We start from the raw sequence: 25992 nt of genomic DNA on the forward strand, positions 1-25992 counted from the left end.
ACTGAGCCAGTGGAATACAGGAGAATCTCCCACAGTGTGTGTGTGTGTGTTTGGCAAGCTGACCATGAAATGAAACACAGGCACATATATAAAGGGGAAAAAGACCAAAAGGGAAAAACAGGGTTGGTGAGAATCAAAGTGTGGCTTGTGTGAAAGATCAAGAGAGAAAAACCAGGAGAGACATGGACAGAGATAAAGGCCAGGCAGATAGTTCAGGGCTTGTCTTTAACACTGGCAGAGGTGAGTTAAAAGCCTGTCTGCTGAATTTCCACCAGATCAGCTGATGAGGTGATTACCTGCAGGCGTGTGCAGCAGTGTGGAGTTGTCACCAAATCGGCCATTTTGTGTTTATATTGGGACCTTAGACCTCCCAGTGTAGCCCGAGTACACTTTATATTTGACAGTTATTGTTTTCCGTCGAAGCGTTCTTATGATCTTGACATTTCCAAAAGCACTTAAAGGCATCTTCTTTCATTTTACAGCAGATAGACACAAATAGGCTGAGGGACTGTGCCTTTTGCTGGAGCTTTGTGCAGGAAACACATTATCAAATGCTACCCTTGGCAGGGAGAGGAAGGGATGTTTACTGTACTTTCTCATCGACTCCCTGGTTACATGTTTTTTCCAGAATACCCCACACAAATGAATAGGAGGATGTGCCGGACCGCCTGATTTTATCTAAAGGCAGCCTGACATTTCTGTCCTCACGCACCATTACACAGCCAACACGGCTATCCAGGCTACTCACTTTCTTAAAAGACCGGTTTTGCTTTGTTATTTTGCATATGAGAACTTCAGGTATGCTTGATTGAGAGCGTACTTAAAGTTTATCACCATGCAAAGAGGAGAATGCTTTCAGGAAATAATGGACCATGAGAGCATACTTTTTGGTTTAATTAGGCTTAGATCAGAACCTTAGTAACACAAATACAGAAAATACTTGATCTGTTTGTCGTTTGTGCACCTTCAGTGTCAGGGTGTTTGTTAAATCCTAATGTTTGTGTCTTGGTCAATTAAACTGCCAACTTCCTTTTTGTCACAATGTCCTACACGCTTTCACTCTGTTGTAAGATGCATCTCCAAGCATGCACTTAACCAGTCATCATGCCCATTACTACAGGATAGAACTTGATTCAATATTAATAAAGAAAAACAGATTCTAACTATGTTGGTTTATAACTGAAAAAACAGTCCCAAAATAATTTAACATGGTGGTGAAAATAAAACGGTACATAAAAGGTCAAACATATTGTTACCCAGAGTAAATCCCAAAAGTGAACCACAACAAGGACAGCTGGACACTTTGTTTGCTATACTTTCAAATGTACCCAATCAAAATGCAGATTAAAGGCTCTGTACACCAAAGCAGGTGTTTTCAATTACTCTCCCAGCTTGGAACAAGCTCTGTGTACTAACAAGTGCAAAACACTGATAGGGTCGATCTAGCCCAGTGTGTGTTAGCCCTAATCGGGACTGTCAACCTGTGCAATAAATACATTGTGAAAGACTGCGATATTGCACATTTTGTTAGAGAATATCATTAGAAAACATCCTTATTTTAGTATTGATGAATTTTTATGCATTTCAAAGTTAATTTTTGCTGATTTCTAATTCAACAAGCAAAGTGTAGGTTTTTATACTGAAAGTGGCAGAAAGGCAGATTTGAGTACATTTTGATATTTGTTAAATTTTTTGCCAAATTGTTTTGCCCTCAAATTGTTCATCCTTAGGTGGATAATCGGTGTGTAGAGGTTTTTACTAAAGAAATATTAACTAAAGAAGTCTGTGAATCCATTTTAGCTGTAGTATTTAAAAAATTTAAATACTGATTTAAAAAATCAAAACAATATTTGAATACAGCTAAGGATCATTTTTCACAACAGAAATGTTGATTTGCCATGGTCAAATAAGCTATTCACAATTTGAAGTTGTTTTTTGTTAAACACAATGTTTTACCTGGCTTTTTCATTATGTTTTAAAGGTGTTAACATAAAAACAGGGTTAGACTTGTATTAATCCTTTGACCTTTTCACTCTTTTTACAACCTGAGGATAAGCTGCCACCAACACATCCATGCATCCTCCGGTGTCTCTGTCTGCTCCGGAGGATTTTCTGGGGATGTGACTCAGCACAGAGGGCGGCAGCATAATTAGCAGACATGCTAAAGCAAGCTTATCCCAACGCTAGGCTTCTAACTCCATGACCTACTTTACAAAGAGGATTTTCCCCACCACTCACTCTGTCGGTGTGTCTGCTCAACACAGATAACTCAGTGTAACAAATGCACACACACAAATACACCAAACACCCACACGCGACAATAAGTCAGTCACACACAGTCAGCTAAACACACACAAATGCATTCTGTATATATATATATATATATATCTACACATAAGCACTTGACAGAGACAAGTTAAAATGGGGGAACTAAATGAACCAGCTGATGGTATATATGATGCTTTTCATTCTGCCCATTGTGTCATATTGGCCTCTTGCGTGCGTGCGTGCGTGCGTGTGTGTGTGTGTGTGCATGAGTGTGTGTTTCATTCCGTTATTCTTTACGCAAGCTTGAGCACTCAAATCTAACTCCCTGGTCTCCCTGGCCTAGAGAGTGAGAGAGTGCTTGGTGTGAGAGGAATTCCTGTCTTATCTCCTTATTCATGAAAAGCTCATCTTGTCTTGTGTTGTTTGTTCCTGCATTTTGCCTCGACTCCTTTCCCCCTCCTTGGCTTACTCCTGACAAACACCTCCCTCAGCTCCCATCCACACTCCTCTTCCCGTCTTTCCCCCTCTCTTTCCCCTCTTTCTTTCCCTCCTGTGCATTCATCCAACCATTCTTCTCTTGGAGAGGGGCAATCAACTGTGGAAGTTATTGACCAGCAAGCGCTTAATGAGGTTGATAAAACGAGGGACCAGAGATCTCTAACATTTTACAAGCACACCTCATTAAAGCTCGAAATCCAGAGATGGGGGAAAGAGACAGAGAGGAGAGGGAGAGAGCGAAACATTTCTAAAACACTAAAACTAAAATTGGATTCTCATAGAGGATTATTCCCACTTACTGTGGAGGAACCGAGAACTGGGATAAAGCCTATGCAGGAGAAGTAAAGAGAAGGAAAAGTTGTGAGTAGGAGGAGAGGTGCTGAGGCAGCCAGGGAGCTCAATGCAGAACATTTATTTAATCTACACATCAAATGAGAGCGGCAGAATATTTCAGCTGGTTCCTGTGCAGCTTCCAGTGTGTGTGTGTGTGTGTGTGTGTGTGTGTGTGTGTGTGTGTGTGTGTGTGTGTGTGTGTGTGTGTGTGTGTGTGTGTGTGTCTTTGCACCTGTGTCTGCCTGAACACATGTGTGTGTAGGTGTGTGGGCATGTAATTAAAGGGCTTATTATAAATAACAAAGAGCTAGCAGTTGGAAGCAATGCAGCAGATATTTACTCCAGCACAGCCTGGATTAGAGAAAAACCGAAAAATCATTAAAACCAAAAGCCAGGTAAAACATTGTGTTTAACAAAAAACAACTTCAAATCGTGAATAGCTTATTTGACCATGGCAAATCAACATTTCTGTTGTGAAAAATGATCCTTAGCTGTATTCAAATATTGTTTTGATTTTTTAAATACTACTACAATAAAAATCCCATGTTATGTTCTCACCTCAGGCTTTTTTTTTTTTTAAAAACAACATTTCCTTATTTCTGTTTTGATATTTTGATCTCTGAGTGTGAATGATCGTCAGTTCAAACAAACACAATCTGTTCCACACATTGGAAGAGCAAAGTTAAAATGTTACAAGACAAAAGGAAGTCATTATGGAGAAAGTCTTTTTTTATTTTATTTGACTCGACTCGCATGCTGAAATGGTATAGCCCTCCAGGGATTACTTAGGGGTGACTGGTGATTAAGTGGTACTGCCCAGAGCTGGGGGTGGTGATGCTAACCACTCACAGCCAGTGAATCTCTGGTATGTGACTACCAAAGAACTTCCATACCACTCGTCTACAGGAACACACACAGAAACCACATCACAAGTCCCCTAAATTACAAGAGTCTGCTGTTTAAGATACAATTAGTGCATGTACTGATTTGTGCATTACGCTGTGTTCAAATTAAATTGGAGTTTGAGTGTCTTTTAAAAAGGGATTGACATGATTACAGCCCAGCTCAGGATACTTCATAATTAGTATTCTAACAATCACGTACAGTATGTGGGAATATTTCCCTGAGAAACTCCATTTAATCTTCTAATCCTCACAGAGAGCATATACATTCAGCCATTTGGTTTCAAAGCACTGACGAAAATGTTCTAAAGGCAGATTCTTATGCATGTGGACATCGCTATGCGTGTTGGAGAGTTACTGCGGTGCTAATCAGATATTTATGACTGCAACTAACCCTTAGATCGAATGTTTCCTGCCCTCTGATTGGCTAACCTCCAGCAGGACCTCTGACCTGCTGCCTATGAGGTCACAGCAGTCATTTATCACAAGTGTCGATCTAAGGTTTCCCCTTCTCTTATGACTCATTTCACGACCCCCTGTCGTCTTTTCCCACACCCTTTACACCTTACATAGGACAGGGAAAGAATGAGAGTCAACTCCTGCCCTCATGTGACTCCATGTTAAAGGTTTAACGCAGACCAACTTACGCTGACACCGACGTGAAATACAGTACTGAAGACACAAAGCAACCTCAGAGGAAGGATGTTCATGTCGGAATAGCTGCATTAGAGACAGGCACAAGGAAGGAAGGTGTGTTTATGAACAAGAGAGTGGGGGAGGTGCAGTCCTGCGGTATAAAAACAAGCCACCCTGAAAGGCGACAGACAGCTGGAGCGATAAACAAGGGGGTACATGGAGAGAAGAAAGTGAGAAAAGTGAAAGCCAGAGTGCATTAAAGGAGGTCTACAACAACAGCGAGGACCACACAGACCGAGGAGGAGGAGAGAAGAGGCGACGAGAGGATACGTTGAAAGAGAAAGGAAATAATGGGCTGAAGGAGGTGTGGAGAGGGAACACATGGCTGCTTCGTTCTGGGGAAAGGGCGGAGAGAGAGAGGGTACAGCTGGCTGGGGGAGGAGAGGAGGGAGACAGGCGAGAGCTGAAGAGGTGGTGGTGTGGGGTGGGATAGGAAGTGAGGGAGATGAAGAAAGATGTAGCCCTGTTCTCCCCAATGAGGATGTTTTCATCTCATCAGTGTAAGCAGAACTGAATGTGATTCTTATTGCAAGTCGCTTTGGATAAAGGCTTCAGCTGAAATGAAATGTAATGACCTGCAACGATTCATTAATTGTTGCAATGATTTGTTTCAAGAATGTGTGTGTGTGTGTGTGTGTGTGTGTGTGGGGGGGGGGGTAAAGCAACTCACAGCTGTCCTCCTCCTCGGTGATAGCGCTGACAACATAACAGGCGTACACGAAGCCCAGGAGCTGTGAACACACAGGCAAACAAAGAGAGGTTAGACTCCGCAGAGCTGACAGTGTGCAGTTGATAAATAGCTGTGTGTTTTCTTTGATAGACAACAAGATACGGAACATCTGAAAAAATGGGTTGTGTGGGGATGAAGCCTCAATTTTGAGAGATGGTGGCTTGGTGTTTGTTAGGGTTTCCTCAAGGGTAAACATCAAGCAAACAATTTACAGGACCCAGCAACAACATACAATTCATATTCACTCTAAGGTTTTCTTCAACTCTTCAGAGTTTTATCGCATCTTTCAGCTCATTGTTTTGGTTTTACGCCCCGTCACCGTTTTGGCTCAGTCACATTGCTCTTATCAACATTATTCCTCTCCACAGCAGGCAGCAAAAAAACAGTTGGAAAACCCACACTATGCTATCTGCTAAGCACAACACAACAGACACACAAAGTCAGGGACTAGCTAGTGTACAGACTAAAGCATTTAGCTGCAGAAGAACCATACATTTCCTTCAGGAGTTGGTTTAAGATAAAAAGACAGAGCCGAAAGCAGCCGCAGTCACACAACGGTTTGCTGAAACTCGCCAGAACATCTTAAAAGGCTATCCTTTTTCAGTGTTTCTTTCACATCTCTACAGTGCTTTAGTGTATTAGCAGTGTTGGCTTACGAAAACAGGCTTCTCGAGTGTACATACAGTAGTTATGCACAAACATACAGAAAGCAAAAAAGCTGAGCGGGTGCTTATGACTGTATGTTGATGCTCGTGCGAGGAAGCAGAGCTGAGAATAGCCTGTGGAACTAGCAGATGGCTGTCTCAGAAACCATCACAGTGAGAGATAGACACTGAGAGACAGTCTCTCTCTCTCCACCCAGCCATCCATCCATCACTTGGCACTCTGCCATGCCAATTAAAACAGCATCGGGCACACTGCCCTCCTCGCACACTGGGTACACAAACACAAAACCCAAGAGGGGACTGACTGTCTGTGACGGTGGTTATTTTATATAACATTCATTCAAGCTATCTTAACTATATGAAGTGCAGTTTGCAGGACTTTCATTTCATCTCATTTGGGTTTTATTCCCATTATTCATGAGTGTAATATAAGGGCTTGATTGAAGTTCATCCAGATGTAGATTAAATGTTTTATTTATGAATGAAACGCAGGTGTGGTGTCTAGTAGAAAAGGGGAGTGGGTCTGCCTCTGTGTGGGTTGGATAAGATACACACAACTGTTCTCTCTGCTTATCTCTCACTCAGTTTTCTCTCTCTAGTATGTAATTGCTGGTCTCACCCCTACCATTACAGTGGCGGTGAAATGGAGGTGAATTTGCATATGTATAAAATCAGTGTCAAACACAAAATGGTGTTAACAGCAGGGTGCACCCAGTTTTCAGCGTTATTGTGTCTGTGTGTGTTTTTCCTTTAAAAGTGTGAGCCACGCGTGTAGGAGTTAATATCTATGCATGATTGCTGTTCCGTTTAGTTTCCATAAAGGGCTCTGATCAGTGTTTGGTCTGGGATTGAGTCAAAGCCAATATGTCACAACAGAGGAGGCTTGAGACTAAGAAAAGTAAGGAATTGTTGTAAAGCATATAAACAGATGTCTGACTAATTAATAGAAAACCCAATATAAAGTGTTTCAGTAATGTGTTGGGTCATAATGACCCGCCAGAACAGCTTCAGTGTGGCATGTCAAATGCTCTAAAGCTCCTTTCACATAAGCACTGCAACCCTGAAATTATCATTTAAATGACATTATTGAATAAATGAAACATTAACTACACTACCGTAGGAGCTGCAATGAATATGTCTTTTAAACTGGTCTTTACCCTGCCAGTTTCATAGCACAAAGTCTGCATAATGTCAGACTGAGCACCTCGGTGAGCCAGTGGCTGACGTTTCCATCGCGACTGGCTTGGAACTGGTAGAAAATAAACATCCATGGGTAAAGATGAAAGGAAGACACACAACAATGTCTAACTACGACAACTACAAGATGTGGGAACATCTGTCCATTAGGATTGACATTGAAATCATCAGACTACTTTATTAATGTCAGGAGACTTGGTCGTTTAATACCAATTATGAACCGGCTATTTGACTGTCTTGTGATCTCCGTCATGTCATGCCTGCAGCGTCATCTTTCTTCCAAACCAAAGACAGATTTAAGGTTATTGAGAATGATTCTGACATTGACAATCTTGAGTTGTGTGCTACACGTTTGAAAAGGAAACGGTGGACAATTTTGGCTTTAGTAGGTGAATACCTGATACACAGATATATTTTAATTTGGGGTTGTGGTGGAGAACACTATTAGGCCAAGTTACGAACAGTAAAAGAAGCCCCGTGGAAAAACACAGCCCCCTCATTTATTTCAATGAGAGCACTGTGTTGACGCAGCGGGAGTGCAGATGCAGAGCAGTCCAAGGGGAAAATGCAGGATCGTCCAAAAAAGAAAAACCTTAGCCTGACTGCACCCTCATAAATAGCAGATAAGAAGAGACAGATGCAACACAGCAGATATTCTATGTGACATTGTATAACTTTAATTAGTGAATGCCAAACCTTATCACTGCTCAGTTAGGGGAAATCACCACCATTTGTCACTCCTTGTGAGTCCATCTCCATGATCCTAAACCATTCTGGCTTCTAGTTTTTTCTTTTCTATAGCTTTAGTACATTTTATGTGAAGCTAGCAAGATCAGAAGTGAACACTTGGTGGCTTTTTGCTGGAGGCATTGCAGTCCTTAGCCAATATAGGTCAGTATCCTCAATAACAAGTGACACTTCCACTTATATATCCTTGCATATTAAATAATCACACTCATAAATCCTCCCCACACCGGCCTACACAGTCCCCGGCTTCCTTCTTTGACTTCTCACCGTCACTTCTGGAGTTCAGGGATCATTATGGAGATTGATGTCAAATTAATTAAGCTCATAAAGCCCTCACATGTCCTCTGAGGCTTTGTGTCAGTCTGCCTATGAGGACGTGCCATACTTAAGTCAACTCATTTAGCTGCCAATCATTTTTTCTTTTGCACTCTGCACTTTCTTGTTTAAGTTAGTACATTTTTAAACACAGGTCTCCACATCACTGTCACTCCACTATCTTCAAATCCTACTATCTTATCCTTTCTCTTCATCTATCTATGTGTCCTTGTTTTATTGTTTCAGTAAGTGTGGCCTTTCTGTCTGTCACCTCTGAAAGTTTTGAGTAGTTAACAATGATCTGGACAGCTAACAGAAGGAAGCAAGACAGCAGAAAACCGGTCACCAGAAGTTCAGCTCAAGATGTGGGAATACATCAAAAGCAAAGCTGTCCTCCGGTGGGCCTTCATTTATTATTTTCTTTGTTGCATAGGAAATAATAGACAAGTTGTTGATAGTTCAGCACTATTTTCTTCTCACAGATAATGAGGGCCACAAGAAGTTCAAGGAAGAAAAACGTCAGGAGAAGAAGGCCAGCTTCTGAGCTAAAAAGGAAGGTTACTTGTATTTGCATAAGCTAATGAAGGTCAGGTGTATTCTGAATGTGCGAGTACAGAAAGATACATCGCCAACTTTGACACTTTACTCATAAACATCAGTCCACTAGACATTTATGTAATGATTAGAAGCGTGCATTCACCCCAGTACAACAATGAATCAGGGTTACAGTCACTTATTTGGATATCTATGTTGAGCAATTTCAACAAGGAAAATCACAGCTGTAATTTGAGCTAGATGCTAATGTATTAATGCTAACATGCTTCTCATTACAATGCTAACATGCTTATATTAAGCTTGTATCATTTTTTGAGAATTTCTATATCAGGAAATACGTGCCAATTCATTTGGTAGATGTTGAGGTGTTTCTTGCTTGTGGCACTGAACAGGTGTATAGGGATTTAAAAAGTCAGTAGGATTCCCATGTTTATTCTTAAGACAATTACATGGCAATACATTTCACACTTATAGATAACTGTGCTGAGTGGTGGACCAAACAAGCCAAAATAGCTAAAAATGCCCAACACTTGCTGAATGGGATTTATTGTTCTCGGTTTTATGTTAAAGTTAATTACATGTATATACCTCATATAGGTGAGAGGAGGAGCAGAAAGAGAGATGGAGAAAGGGGTGGTGCAGATGTCTTGTAGGTTAATTAGACAAGACTTTCTGTCAGGGAAAAAGGCACAGGCTTTGCTGCAGAAAATTAGATGTGTGTATGTGTGTGTGTGTTTGTGTGTGGGTAGCTGCATGTTTAATGACAAAACAAGATGAGATAGGGACAGCAGGGACGATATCCACCTGTTCTTTTCCACACACACCTATACTGCATAAGTCCACATGTGGTTGTTGAGAGCACTGATTTGCATCTTGCACATAAAATAATTGCAATAAAAGCAAGCTGATGTAAAAAACACGACACATAGACACGAGAGTTTGCCCTTGCAGAAATGAAAGCTATCGCAACAAAGAAAAGACTGCTTGTTTGTCACATTCAGCCCCATACAGTAGACTGGACTCAGTGATGGGGAGAATTATGAGGCTCTCTGGGCCAATAAAGGAATGGGCAAACTGCGACACAGGCAGTCAAATAAAACAACAGATACGCACTCAACAAGCAAAAAGAAAACCAAACATGCCGCGAGGCAAGGTTTACTTCTTTAATGTTGTTTATTTTTTACTAACAAGTTCTCCTCTTTTCCCTGTTCTATTTCTTGCCAACTCCCAGAAGTTTAAGAAGAATAAATATTAAAAAAATAATCTGAAGAAAATTCATTGCCCCGCAAAACAGATTAACAATTAAAGCTCTTGGTGGAGACAGCCTTTGAAGTATAATGGCGGGCAGTCGTGTTTTTACGATGTACAGCGAGTATCCCTTCACAATATTCAGAGGCACCGCTGGATACTAATTCTCTCTCCTCTGGTCTTCAGGTCTTTCTCTTCTGCTCCCCATTTTAGCAGCAGACCTAAAGCTGCTCTGTATTACTGCATCAACCATCTTTTTATCCTGGGATCTTTATATTCCTTTGAAGCAGTTGCTGTAAAACTTAGGCTATATAGCAGCAACAATTCAGGCATTCAGTGTCAGCGCTGGCATATTGCAGAGGTGCTTAATGCCATTATTACACTTGACAATGCAGGGTCATTTCGGGTCTGGCCAAATTACGGCACTTCAAATAGAAGCACATCAAAGGTCCCTCCAGTTGGCTCCCCATGCAGCATGTGCACACCCATATTCCCCACAGTGTTTAACATGAGAGTTTCAAAAACATAACTTGCACTAATGGACTTGTCAAACAGAGCACCTTGACCTTTTGGATGAGTGCGGGGGTGAGCAGGGTGCCCATGCTGTTTTCATGCTGCTGAACTGAGTGAACCTGAACAACCACAAAACACACACCGACCCTTTAGACAAAGCACAGCCTTGAGCGCTGATCACAGGGGTCTGCCCACGCCGAGCCTGCTGAGGGGACCTTTCTAATCAACCATGGGCCCTTATCCGTCCCCCACCATGGCGTTACACAAGCTCTTATTAGATCCAAAAAAGAACATGAGAGAAGGAGCAAAAGTGACAGTGAGTGAGAAATGCAGCGACAGGGAAAAGTGCAATTGTCATTTTTGTCATTGTTTGAGAGTTTGATTGACATGAAGGTCAAACAGAGTCAGATCTGGACAGGAAAGAAGACAGGAAGAAAAATAGAGGAACAATTTGCAAATGAGCAATAGAGCGAGAGAATGACGCAGTTCCTGCCATTATCAACTTCCACACAATCATACCAATTCAGGTTCCTAGGGAATAAAGGCACCAGATAAAAGGAATTGCCTGTGGCAGCAATAACCTACACAAAATAATCAGATATCAATGTGTGTGTGTGTGCGCGCGCGCGTGTGTGCGCGCACGCGTGTGCGCGTGCGAGTGCATGTGTGTGTGTGTGTGTGTGTGCGCACCTTTGATTAGAGGCTCAGCAGCTCTGACAGCCCCTTGACATCTCTCACTACTCCCTTTTGTGTGTAAGAGTTAAGTCTACAGATGTAAACTGAATTCCATATCTTCCCATCTTCCCTCCACCTCAACGGAGATGTTATCACAGACTGTTTTATTTAATAGCGAAGACGGTGCACAGGAGCAAAAAAGAGGACAGGATAATGGGAGGCTAGAAATAGATGTGTGTGGCTCTTCTGCTGATTTCACTGACAGGGAAATCAGCCTTTATCATGGCAGTAAAAGAAAACCAATAATACAGATATTTACTGTAGGATGGGTGAAGGCAACAAAGAAGAGCAGAGATGGTGCAAAAATATTCCCCTCAGTGATGAATTTATGAATAATACATTATCCCAGTTTGAAAGTGTTTCCTCCACTTGAAGCTCATCTTTTAAACCTTGAAGTTACTTTTTGACTTTACTGAATGTAGCCTTTAGCGGCATTAGCAACACTGGCTGACTTTAGCAAAGCTTCACTTCTGAACGATTTCCTTTTCGCTCATGATGAATCAGAGCAGATATTTGACAGTGATGGCTCTATTACAGGCCAATGGATCCACATTGTTCATCCTAATGAAACATGCTCCTTGGAGCAAAAACTAAATATTTAATGGCCTCCCACTGCAACCTTGAAACCCCCCTGAAAAGGACAAAGGGACATCCCACTTTTTCGCCTGATTTGTTTCATTCACTCCCTCAACTTCTTCTTTGTGTCTGGCCCTCTGTTTTAACTTCACACACCAGATGGTTTATTACACAGAACCATCTGAGAAGCCGTCATTGGAAACTCTAAGGAAAAGGGCAGGCTCTTGCAAAAAATACTTGGCAGGTGATTTGATGAACCATCTGTCAATCAAATCCTTGGCGTAGCCAGTCAGGAGAGACGCAGACCATCTTTTGCGTGAGGACAAGCCTTCGGTGCCCTTCTCTGCTCTTCTTTCAATAAAGAAAATAATAATTTAACTGATGCCACAGCGACATCGTCTCACAAGTTGCATCACGCACACCTTAACTACAACCTTAGCTGCCAGTGGCTCCTCACAGGACACCCATTGGTTTTAGCCTGAGAAGGAAGTAAGGGTACAAGGAGTATGATGCCATTTGTGACACATGGGACATCAGTAAAAATGTCCCTTCTCCTTACAGGGACTGTTGGAGATGGTGTTGAATGCTTGATTGAACATTACATGTAAAAATGTGGGCAAACAAAGTGTTGCTGTAACTTGTACATGTGAGGCAAGGGGTAAACCAATTCACTACCTATAGTGAAGGCACTAATGAGGTTCAGTGAGAGGCTATAAAGTCAGGTCAGCCATTTTATTACCTTACCCTCCATGGGGGTGATGAATGTTACAATCCAGCGCTTCTCAACACTGGGTCCATCTGCTAGTCTTTTTTCTATTCTAGCATGAACTTAACTGCTTTCAATGTGCTTTCTCAGGTAATAAGATTAAATGGTAAGAATGAAAACCAACAGGACTCTGAAACCCACTGAAGGTTGATGAAGCTGCTATGTTAGCTTGGATGTGTTTATGTGCATTGCAATGGAGTCAAAGTTTGGTAAGTCAATGCTACTGTGAGCAAATATTTGTATTGTTCATGTCTGAATCCAACTACCTGCTGTGCTGGTAGCTAAGAAGGTCCTGGCCCTCGCTCAATACGAGGATTAGTTAGTCATACATGAGTGTGTGTTAATGTGTATGCTGGCAGGATGTGTGTTTCTGGTGTATTCATCCAGTGCTGTATGGAGAGGACAATAACAGTCCTTCCAGTGTTTGAATAACCTGTTAGCAGCTGGCAGGTCTGAACCTCAACCAGACAAAACAACAGATCCATTTTTCATTCAGTGACCGGGGCAAAGGAAGGGAGGCTGACAGACACAATAACAGACCGCTGTGGAAGTTTACTGAAGAAAGCACATCACAACATCACCTTTCTTCCTATCATGTTCACCTTTCTGAATCCCACAGAGGGTGAGGAATCTGCTGGTCTAAAATGTGGGATATGACCACTGCCTGTGAGATGACATGTCCCTGCATGTGAATGAGTCACATAACCAACTTGTACTCACGGCAATGAGAATCTGTGCGCCGCTATGCATGACCTCGATGTACTGGTAGTCCATGAGGCAGCCCATGACAGTGATGTAGGAGTGGCTCTCCGTGGTGTGGACCCCTGGAGCCTGAGGCATCTCTCTCCTCACACAACCCGGCCCGTGCTCACTCCACCAAGAGTGATGTGCTGAGATGTTGAATGTCAGCAGGTCACTGTCCTGAAAGCAGAAAAAACAATACTTTCTTTGCATGGAGTCTATGCATAACTTATGATGTACATGTATTCTTTATGAGAGAAACAAGGCTGAATCACAGGTCATGTTGTACGAGAGGCAGGGGTCTTATCTCAGGAAACTTGCAATGGTGTTAGTATTCTGTCTATGTGACACAGCTAGATGCTGAAGTCAGCAGGTCAGCATGCTAAAACGCTCAACAAGGCCACACTGAAATACTGATGCTAAGCAATTATAACGTTTCCTAAGCCTGATATAAATGTCAGAGTCAATTCAATACTAACTAACATTTCACTAGAAATGAAATATAGACCCCAGGGAAGCACTAGAAGAAAGGTCAGGAAATCAAAGTCATTAAGAATCATACTTTTGGGATCATACATTTCAAAAATGTCATGGCAATACATCCAATTTATTTTAGTCTTGATATAACTGGTGAACTTACCGATGTTGACCTTCCTACAGACATGTTGCTGGCATGGCTCAAAACATGTTGAGCCATGTTGAGCGCTGGTTTTGATTTGATTTCCCCGTTTTGGAAGGAATTATCTGAAAGACTTCTGCTGTGGCCCCATATAATTAAGGTTTATGGATATTAGTTTTTTGTGCTCAAAACTTGAAAATGTCATTCAAAACTGCTGTGTCTTTCCAAGAACAATGCACTTGTTTTCTTAATGCAAATCCACAGAAACCACAAACAGTTTTATTTTTGAACTACTTACTAATGAATCAATAATTGCTTTTTCAACATTTTGACACTGTGTTTTGTGGTTCATCCAGAGTAACAGGGACAGGAAATAAATGTTTCTGTTGAGTATTTTTTAAATGGGATTTTTTAAAGTGCTTTGAGCTAAAACTTAATTCACCTCCACCGTATTGGGGTGAAGAATTAACTCTCAGAACCAGGGCAAATGAAACTAGGCTAGACAGCATTAGAGGTATGTCATAATATAATGTAATATATGTCCTTTTTATATAATTTGGGTGACTGCCCTTTTAATAGTCTAAGTGAAAATTGACAGCACATATGACCTGCCTGAAGCCCACGGGACACAGGTTACGAGGACAAAAACCTTTGTTAGACTAAGCCAACAGACTTTTTAGAGTTAACTTTTATAACTTCTGAAAGTGCACCAAATGATTACTACAGCTTTTAAATCTAGCATTTGATTCATGTGCTCTTATACACCCAGGTGATGTTTAATCTGCACAGAGCCATATGAGCCCACGCATACAGACGTACGGACGCTCACACCAATCAATACCTCAATACAGCAATCTAACCCCGCATCTGCCCCCTCTGTGACGAGACATGCATTATTAACAGAGCCGAGCGCTGTCAGGAAACATCTCTGATTCCTATCAACCCCCACTCACATTAACATGTAAACCTCGACAACACAAACGTATCGCTGGAATCAACAGCTGTCAACAACAGCTGTCAACAACAGACGTCTGCAGACAGTGGGAAAGAACAGGAGTCATGAACGATATTAAAAAGAAGCCATTGTATATTATTCTTGGTTTTTTTCAGGTTGATTATTCCTCGTTCCCGTTTCCGTCTCACAGAGTAGCAAAAACAAGGGCGGCTGAAGGTCAGAAGGTAGAATTGTGAAGACTAATGACTTGACAGATGCCATTGATTGAGCCTGCGAGCTAGGGAAACCATCTCTATCCAAGCTGTAGCCGCGCTCACAACTGCAGGACATTAAAGTCAATATTGAAGCTTTTGGCAACTTACTGTCAGAAGTGGTATTGTTATGCTCCCATGCACCCTAAAGCACAAATCAATCCCTCATCATCACAGATTCAAGGTTAGTCTGCTTATACTGCTCCAACTATTTTCTTTATTAAAGTCAAGATATATTTAGAGACAATCCTATTATTGGAATCATTAGAGATATGGGGCAGTCTATAAAGTTAAAGATCAAGTGATTTTAAACTCTATTTATTCATGATTTATTATTTCTGAAATACAGAGAAGAGCGTTTATGTTTGTGTGATCACATTAGGGGGCAAACCTGAGGGCTAACTGGGGTAGTAGACTCTTCAGGCTCCGATGAGGGTCTCATATAGACTTTACATAAAGGTGTGCATGCCATGTACAGTCGCTGCAAATTCATTAATTCACCCAATCAAAAGAGATTGTGTTGAGAGGGGTCTGCATGACTCAAATACAGTCAGCAGTTACTTTGTGTGTATGCTGTGAGAAAGAGAGGCAAGAAGACCACTGAGGTGGACAAATCTGAAACTAACAATTGTTAATTGTATAGTTTTCAGGTTGAAATTACAACTGATATTATGAAAACAAGGCAGTACAGATCAAACTGAACACAGAGCCGCCTCTCAAATTCCTACTTCATGCTCATGAAGTTAATCAACAAAATGGATATAAATACATTTTATCGAATGTGTAATCAGCTTTATTGGCAATCTATATGAGCGATTACAGCGATAGAAGCACTGTTGGACCGTGTGATTAATTCACACTAGGAGAGATTCACTCACCCAACAAGAGCCGCGTTCACACTGCGGTACTTTTCCCACAAAGGTTCATGCGAACTTAGTTCATGATCGCGTTCACACCAAAAAGAGCCGGTACTAAAAGTAGTTCATGCGAACCTTTTTACCCCCTCGAAAGTCCCTGCTAGAGAGCAGGGACTTTCGAGCGGCTCTTTTTTGAGAAAAGAGCTATATTCCTGATTTGCTGGGCGAATTGCAAACCACGCCCCGTAAAACTCCCAAAAAGTTTTGTGAAGCCGCCATTTTATTATCCTCACATTAGCATTATTGGCATTAGCATTAGCCCAGCGCAGAAACGCAGAGAGACTAACTTATGGCAACACAAAATAAAACATGGGAGCGGTGGAGATGAGGAGGTGTCGGCGTTCTGGCGATTTACTCGGAAGGCTTCAGTAGAAGCTGCTGGGACTCCCAGCAGCTTCTACTGAAGCCAGTCCCCAACTCCGGGGACTTCCGGCCGGGGACTTTGGGCGGCAGTATACGCCGTGAAGTGGTTTGCGGCCTGCCAGTAAACCCAAAGCAGAAGAAGAAGAAGTGATGTCAGCGGCTTCATTTGCCTAATCCACCCCCAGGGACTTTTTCTGGTGTGAACGCGATCTGTACTTAGTTCATGAGAACTAAAGAGTTCGCATGAACTAAGTTCGCATGAACCTTTGTGGGAAAAGTACCGCAGTGTGAACGCGGCTATAGCTAGAGACTATACCATCTTTTGTAGTGAAGTTTTCAAAGAAGACCGAGTTCAAACAAAGTGCTTCCAACAAAGTTTTAGCAGAAAATCAGAGTGCCTCCTCCTGAAAAGTGTTATCTCTTAAGGCTTAATGGGAAAAGTACCGCAGTGTGAACGCGGCTATTAATACAAAAACAGCTTTAACAAGACATTACAGCTATCTGTAGATCCATCCAATAGATGTTGGGATTATTTCGATCAAGACCAAAGAGGTGCATCGGCAACTTCCATAGAACTCAGCCTCTAGTTTGGCTTCAAATCTGAATATATAAAAATACCAGACAGATAATGTGTTTTCTATACAAGCAAGTGACTCTTTGTTTTGTCAATGGTTATATGCTGATATCAGAAGAGAGATATGTTTCTATAAAATATGTGTAAGAATTGCTTATCATTAGATTCTCTGTAAAACAAAGCTCAGTGTGGAGTGTGACAGAATCTGTTTCTAATTCAGACAGCTCAGTGCTGACATCCAAAGACTCTGTGTCTGCGGTCAGTGTGTGCAGAGTGTGAGATGTAATGAATAAAAAGAGAAGTGCTAAAGGACTGGGGACTGTTTAAAACAGAGGGAGAGTAGCAGGGGTCTGTCTGTCAGTCTGTCTTGCACCGTGGGGGAGGGGATGAAGGATCAATAGGAGGTGACAGAGCATGTGGCATATGACTCCAATAACCTACCACCTCACATAGAGGGCCTGGTCACCCTTACACACTCAAACTTACACACACACATACATGCAAACACACCCTTCAGAACAGTCCTGTCAACATCTGTCAAGGCTAGCTGAACAGAATTCGCTGATTCGGTTTTATGACAAACTACGTTGGGGACCTCTCAGAAAGCTACGTGCCAAGTTTTTTCGTGCTTGTTTAGCTGGGGTGTGTGTGGGTGTGTGTGCGATCTATTAGCCGGCTCTCGTCCTGGCCACCATATGCAGAGCTGGGAGCCCAGGCTGGCTCCATCTGTCGGGTCAATGCCCAGCCGCAGCCCAAAGCAGCTGGCCCGTACAAGCCTCATTATTCTAGCATGCAGAAGCACACACAACAAACACACACATGTAGTGGACACACAGACATATGCAGAGAGACACAGACACACTTGATGGTCTATCACACAATGACAAAGTCACCAGAGCTTGGGAAGGTGTGTCTGAAATTCATTTTTCTGAATTTTGTCTACATGAATTCATTATTCCCAATGGTCAGGCAGGCATTTGGGCCAGATATACATCAATAGTCAGTGAAGAAGAAGAGGAGGGTGGGGGGAGAGGAGAGGAGTATGCTACAATTAGAAAGGCAAGGTAGAAAACTTGCGAAATGTGCGGAATACATTTAAAAAGATCAGAGGAGCAGTGATCAGAGGGGGAGAAGACAAGATGTCAGGAGGAAGGGGGTGGATACGTTTACAGGTTGAGAGGTGACCACCCAAACACTTCTCTTTGTCTGGATAAATATGCATCTAATCTGCACTCGAGAACCACAGGGGAGCTCTAAAGATTTAAGAGAGTGTATGTGTGTGCGTGGTGGCTTGAGACGGAGGATTTTTTTCCAGATTATTTACCTATTAAGCTTAAAGCTTCCACTTGAAACTCAACAGGGAGGTAACTGTCCTGCTGTCCGCAGAGATGCAGCAAACAAACATTAAAGAAAGAGAGACGTTCTTCGGGGCCAAACGAGGCTCTGCTGAGCCGTTGTTTGTGTCTTCGGCACTGATTCCTAAAGCTCAGGCAGTGATTTATAATTCAGTGTAGGATGTGTACTAGATGGCTGTGTAACGCAGTCATTATGTACCACGAGTAATCATGTTTACTTGGGCTGCATTTGCTATTTTCATGCGGGCGTTCAGGCTTGACATAGGCAAAAAGCACCTGCAGCATATCTAATCATAGCTGAAATGTATGCTCAGAGCTGATAAACCTCAAGAATGTTTCAATTATGCTATTCTATTTCACAACAACAATTCAGAGAAGATATGTCTGGTGTAATAAAAAACATTGGCACAGGGTCAGAATAAAGCTGAATAATTTATAGGGAAAAGAATCTCTGATATGAGGCTTTTTTTAAGCAAAAACTAAAAAGGAATTATGTTTTTGTTTTTTTGACAACCATCAATGCCTCTTTTGATGCCTTTCTCGTCGTCTCATAGTCAGATTAACTCATGATAAGCTAAATATACTACATATAAACCTGTAAAAGTTAACTTAACAGTTCGATGTTGTAACTATAATCAGTATTTTTCTAAGGGTACTGACATGTTAATTGATCTCAATCAATGGTGTCAAAAACGACCCTGATCTAGACTAATATGCTGGCTGATTTAAGTGATGTGCTATATAGAAGTGTGACATTGGCTATGAAGAAAATTCTCATTACGTCCAAAAAGAAAAAAACATACAGTGTATGTTGCGCAACTCTCGAACACTGTAATATAAATCAGGCTTCACTCCGCCACCAGCCTGAAACCGTGACCTCAGAAAGAAGAACATTCATCACAGTACAGACAAAGCCACCCCACTTGGCTAAGAGAGGCACAACGAAATATTCGGAGGAAGCAGCAGAAGGAAATGTCTCACCTTGGACAGGCCGCCTACGTCCAGGTAGAAGCAGATGATGAAGACGTTCCAGGCCACCCACAGAGCGGCCCATACTGTGTACTGCAGGACAGAGACAAAGACAGATTAGCTCCATAGACACTACACAAACTGAACAAAGCAGGATGTGAAGGATGATAACAAAAATGGAAGGTAACCCCTTAAGCAAGACAAGTCAGTGGACAGCATCCTATCCCACACACACACATATTCTCAAATGGGTTAATAATACCCATACTTTGTAAACACCGCACACACACATACATGTGTTTCTATAACAAGGGGCTAGTGAGTTCAGACAGTTGATTTGAGCCCTGAGGGAGCATCCCACATTGTTACTGCTCAAACTGAATTAGGGTTACGACTTTATAAAATGGTACAGTCAGACAGCCAACTGATGACAGACATGGATTTCATTCACTGAAACTGTGTAAAAAGACTCATCATTGTGAAGGTTGTGAAATGCTCTGACTCACGATGAATCCCTATGTTTAAAATGTCAGAGGTGTCAGAGGAAGAGCGGAGGGCAAGAGTAGCTTTTCATAAAAACATACATGTTGGATCATGAAACCCCTTAGCTTGCGCTCTCCCTTTTTCCACTTGACATGGAACAATAGCTCTGCTGCCGCTCCTTCCTGTCCTCCCTTCCTCCCTTCCTCTTCATCTTTTTCCTGTGTGGCTCTCGTTTATCCTTCCATATCTCCCCTGTTTCTCTTTATTTACTCTATTTTCCTCGTATCTCTTTTTCCCTTCCCCAATCCTTTCCTGTCATTACTATCACCATCTGTGCCTACACTTATGCAACTCAAAATAGGCTTTTAAAGCTTACGGTACGGTTTAATATAAAAAGTAAAGTGCATAAAATAACATTTAAGTCGCGTAGATGTGGCTCTTTATACCAAAGGCAGTACAACTAAAGGCAGCACATGCTTGGCACCGTGTTTCAGAGAATGACCTTCTCTGTCCAGAAATTCGACAGAGTATAAATCTGATGAGCTTCTTATCCCCCCCCCCCAACACAGCCACTGCCTTTAATTATCCCTAATTATCGCGGGCTTAGAGTGATTTAAGGGTGTCACACAATGCACAAGAGAGTGCTGCACACTTTGCAATTAAAGAGGAAAGGCAACAACGGTGTCCAATCAAATTCAAAGGCAGAGGACTAAGGCAAAGTGAAGTGACACTGCTTAACAAAAACCCTGAGGAACAGGATTATCTGACAGACTGTACAGAGTTTCACAAGAACCCCATCTCTTCATTCACGTGCTCACCACCACAATGTAGCGCGGCCGGTACTGGATGGTTCCAAAGAGGCCGAGGATGACCATGATGATGTGGAGGAAGTTGGCAAGGATTGGGGCCCATTGGTAACCCAGGAAGTCAAAGACCTGCCTTTCTAAACCCAAGACCTAAAGGGGGAGAAAAAGAGAAAGGTCAAATGTTAATCAGGTTGGTATATCCTGGAAGCAAAGTGACTCTCCAACTGCGACAGTGAACTTCTGGGCTTGCAAAAGATACACAATCCAAGAAAAAGTGCAGCCTACATACACACACTGGCAACTTGATGATGTATACAGTATATCACCTTACAGCAATTGGTACAAAATCCTACATACAGCAAGCTGAAAGGAAAAGCTTGAGTGTTTTGCGCCTCCAACTGCGGGAGCGCCAGAGGTGAACACTGTACGTTTTGTAAAATAAACAATGACGGATTTATCGATTCAACCCCTGCTGAGCTAAAGAGCCTCTCACTATTTCCACCCTTCCTGCCAATGGCCTCCAGGAATGAGAATGCTCTGGGAACTTTATGGGAGGTGAAGGCCTTCCTTAATAATACCACTGCAGTGAGCTTAGACGCTTCATGAAATATGTGCATGCAAACAACGTGTTTACACTCACATGCATTAGCAGAGTTAAACCCTCTATAATGAAAAGAGAAATACCTCAGTATTCCCAATTCAGGTGCACTCTTATCCCCACCTACATCAACAAAGGTTACAGGCTAACTATTTTACATTGATTAATTAATGTAGGTGCCTTTTTTTCTATTACCCTTCCCTCTACCTGAGCCCTGTGTGTGCAACATTTCATGAAACAAAGCAATCTGAAGCTTTACGACTGTGAGTCCCTATTTGCATCAACTCAATTAGCATGCTATTTGGGAGTAAAAACAGGGGAGAGGGGGGGTGAACCATTTAATTAGAATTCTATCACCAAACCAATTCCATTCCCAGTGTGTGTATTTGTGTGTGTGTGTGTGTTTCTCGAGCAACGATGTGTTTCGTTGTGTGTCGACATGTCATTTCCAGCCAAGCGCGTGAAGACGGATGAGGGAGGGATGAATCTCGTCTCTCCCGCACTGATAGGAACACACCATCGAGCACATTCACACAAACACACACACACACAAACGCGATGCACAGGCGTGGCTGCTCTTCCTAATGTAATGGAAATGTTACCAGCAACCCAATGAGACGTTGTGACAGGCAGGGGAGGGAGATGATCAAATACGGAATGATAATTAAAAATGAACACTCTTTCTCACAGGGAGCGAGGGTGATAACTCCACAGACAGGGTGTGAAGCGACAGAGGTCGTGGTGAGTGAACTGCAACCTGCACCGAGCAATATCATACCAAAGTCAAGGAAGGACTCAGCTATTCAAAGATAAAGGATTCACTCTAATGGAAGGAGGAGAAAAACAGAAACAAAAACAGCCAGGAAACAAAATTGAGATGGATGTGGAGAGTATACAAAGATGGTAAACAGATAAATGGAGAGATGCTAGAAAATGCAGAGAAAACCACAAAGGACATTTGTTAACGTAGAACAACTGAGCTCCCTCCCACTCTGTTTATTCCTTGGATAGAGGGCAGAGGGAAATTAACTTAAGTCAAAAGAGTCAAACATCATGTGGTCAGCTCTAGGAGGAGATTAGCAAAGATGAGGGGAAGTTACATTTGTTGGTCTTTGGGAATTGACAGCCTTTGAGAGGTTGATAAACAGCTTTGGCTTTAAGACGCATGGCTGGGCAAACAGGGATAGTTCTATAACAGACAAAGGAAGCCCCAATGGGCCATTATGTTGAACCATAACTGTTTTTAGAATGATCAAATCGCTTAGGATGCCCATATCCCCTAAAACAATTGTAGCTCTCTCTTTGCATGGCATAACAATGTGTTTGGGTAGAATTAGTTTTGCCCGTGTTAGAGTCATTTCAGCTAAGCTATCAGAATGTCCCCTGGTAATATTGGTGGGAAATATAAATATCCAAAGGCTTTGCAAAATCTGTAAAGCTTTTATTCCATTTGGCTGGATAAAACCATGACCATTGGTTCTTCACTACCTAGTACCATTTTCGTTATTTGCAATAATGGAAAGACAATTTCATTTGTGGAAAAGCTCATTTACACCTCTTCTTACACCTATCCACCTTATTAAAATTGGATTAAATAATGTATGTTAACTGTAAAATATGTTGTCCCCTTCCCTGCTATTTTAGTCCAACACCACACACTGCTAACTATTATTCAAACATTCACGCGAACACATATTTTCTGCATTCCTACGTGGACTGCTGCCCCAGTTCAGGGCAACACACACACACACACACACACACACACACACACACACACACACACACACACACACACACACACACACACACACACACACACACACACACACACACACACACACACACACACACACACACACACACACACACACTTCAGATTCCATGATGTATTCATTACACGGCCATGGACCCTTCCCTGAAATATTTCCACCAGTCATTCAATCAAATAAGTGTATAGGTAGCGGGACCGGTGTGAGGGAGTGTGCATGTGTGCATGTGTGCATGCTCCACTGAGATGCTGTAGTAAGCCTATCACGTTCACTGCTAACTCAATAATCCACCAAGATGACAACAATCAATCAGGAATAGAAAGGCCTCTGCCCACCCAGACACACATACGGGCGCACACACACACACACAATCACACAAACCCATGTGGCACAATTAGCCCACAATTCATAGGAAGCAGGTTACAGGAGAGTGGGGTAGAATTTGATCAAAAAATACCAATGCTCTTCCAGGAATAGAGTGCCGGCTACATAACGGCCCGTAAAAGCCTCCCACAAGCACCCGCAGCACAAATGACTCCCTCTAGGGTGACGGAATCTCTTAAGTGTGTATTTTGGTTTTGTGTGTGTGTATATGTGGAGAAGCATGTTGCCCGCACATACCACTCCTCCCACCAAAAATACTGAGCAATTAGGGGATGGTACGACAGCAGGATGCAACAAGCCCCTCTTTCAGCTTCACCCATCCTTTGTTGTTCTGTTCTCTCCCAATCTGATACAACAACAAGTATTGTAGACCTCAATCGTGCTGCTACTGTGAGATGATTTTAACATGTGTATATTTGTTCAGTTTCTAGCAAGTGTCCAGGAACAGCATTGGGCTTTATAGCATAGTGGCCAAACCATTACTACAAAACCGTAAATACAACCTTCCTGTACATCACACCAGTTTGGCCCAAAATGTTTCCCCATTGACTTACATTGGCGAGGACACAGCAGGTTTTTCTATTTTTTTTTTAGGAATATCTATTTCCAAGTAAGAACAATTGATAGCCCTTTTTTAAACATAATGTCAGAACAATTGTAACAAATAAATAAATAACCAAACTTGGTTATTATCCGAGGAATAAGGAACTGTCATTATGTAAAGAAACAGGGAAGATGGGAGGCAGGTTACGTCAAAGACTAGTGCATGTTGCTCAATGGGCCCCGCAGATGCCGAAGGTTCAAGTAAATCTTGGCTTTATGCACCACTAAGCAACTTTCATATGAATGAACTGCCTCTAACCCGGTATCCAGTTCTGTTAATACATCCGTGGTTTCTAGAGATGTGTGTATAAACAAGCAGGCTCACACTAAGAGATAAATAATTCACAGTTGGACAGCCTTAAATTATAATCCCTTCTTTCCTCAACACCGAAATTGAGGACATCAAATGTCCAAAAACATTTTATGACATATGAAGGGAGCCACACATAAAAGAGTGACGCGCGGATCAGAGTGAACGTTTCTGAGAGGAAAAACATGTTTGATCCTCATCATTTGATAGCTCATTAAGAGCTGTATGCATGCTCACGATAAGTGTCTGAAGTGGCTTTGCCTAAGCCTCCAACTGGGACATCAAGTAGAGACCAAAACATGTAGCAGAGTGGCTCTGACAGTTTATTATTAATGCCTTGACTGTGTTGTCACAAGTAAGTGAAATGCAGTATTGAGACACACTCCTGTCGAGGTGTTAAGACCTGATGACACACAGCGAGAGGATGGATGTGACTGGTGACCCTCTCATTTTCACAGCTCTCCACATCAGCCTGCAGATACTATAAATCACATCAGTGTTTATCTCTTTCTGCGCACGTCGTCTGTGAAATCACCTCTGATAACATGTTACTGAATGTGTCATCAGTATCAGTGATTCAAAAAGGATGTCTGTGTGCAATATGCGTGTGTTCTGAAGGACTTTAGGCTGCATGAGTCAGTCTCCTTTACGTTGAAGCATATTTCTGACTCACAGTCAGGCAGAAGGACGTCATTGAGGAGGAGATGAGGGTTGAATTACTACCACCACTTCATCTCCTGTTTTTGTAACTCAATGGACTTGCTAATGGGCCAATTTTACTTAGATGCATTAGCCAATGAGGCCAAGCCTGATAAAATGAAATGATTCAGGAGGTTCAATTTGCATTCAATATCCCAATTACTATTCCTGTTTCATATGCGTCTGCACCTGGCAAACACACTTTACTGCCTGCTGGGTGTCACTGGGAGTAAAACAGGGCACATTATAAAAAAGCCATCCAGACTGATTCATGGCTTGCCATTTTTACTGTCTTTATCTTCATATAGCTTTGACATAGCACTGTTGTTGTGATTTTCCACAGGGATATGGAAATTACCTGGCAGTTACTCCACTTCTAAGAGTACTTTTGAGCCCTGTAAATTAGTGTTTCCAAAATCAGCTGTTGAGATCCCCAGGGGAACGCAACAACAAGTCTAAGGGGTTGGCAGATGGTTAACAGGATAGGAAATCTGAAAATATCTTTGCTACATGAACTGGTCATTTCTTTACAGTCACCTCTTTGCATATTTTGCTTGGCACTTATTAGAGCTCTAAGAACAATTGAAGTAACAACAAAGAAGAGAAACAAAACAGAAGGTACAGCTTTACTCTGATCAAGTGTACTCTTGGTACCTGGGTGTCAAGGAGAATCTATTTACTCTACTTAGGTTACATTTTACTGAACAACTCTTGAATAGAGTGGACCTGAATTGTCAGAGTGTAACTGTATAAGCTCTTAACAATTGGTCACAATCACTGTGTAAATATTTTAGGAAATTAGTTTCAGTAGCACTTTATATTAAGGTACACAAATTAACCATCAACTACTTG

General features: G+C 42.0%; 2 protein-coding genes across 4 annotated transcripts in view; one reads left to right on the forward strand and one right to left on the reverse strand.

The window, feature by feature from the left end:
- Positions 1-25992, reverse strand: part of nkain4 (sodium/potassium transporting ATPase interacting 4) — a 53354-nt gene that overhangs the window by 9814 nt on the left and 17548 nt on the right. For both annotated transcript variants that reach the window (XM_034087265.1, XM_034087264.1), the window contains exons 2-5: positions 20790-20927; positions 19501-19581; positions 13465-13665; positions 5368-5428 (exon numbers count right to left, since the gene is read on the reverse strand). In XM_034087265.1, coding sequence (XP_033943156.1) covers positions 5368-5428; positions 13465-13665; positions 19501-19581; positions 20790-20927 — 481 coding nt within the window. The remainder of the gene's footprint in view (positions 1-5367; positions 5429-13464; positions 13666-19500; positions 19582-20789; positions 20928-25992) is intronic.
- LOC117449531 (SKI family transcriptional corepressor 1) overlaps positions 1-25992 on the forward strand; it is an 85632-nt gene that overhangs the window by 1098 nt on the left and 58542 nt on the right. The window lies entirely within an intron of this gene.

This window comes from Pseudochaenichthys georgianus, chromosome 7 (assembly GCF_902827115.2).
Source record: "Pseudochaenichthys georgianus chromosome 7, fPseGeo1.2, whole genome shotgun sequence".
NCBI classification, from domain to species: Eukaryota; Metazoa; Chordata; class Actinopteri; order Perciformes; family Channichthyidae; genus Pseudochaenichthys; species Pseudochaenichthys georgianus.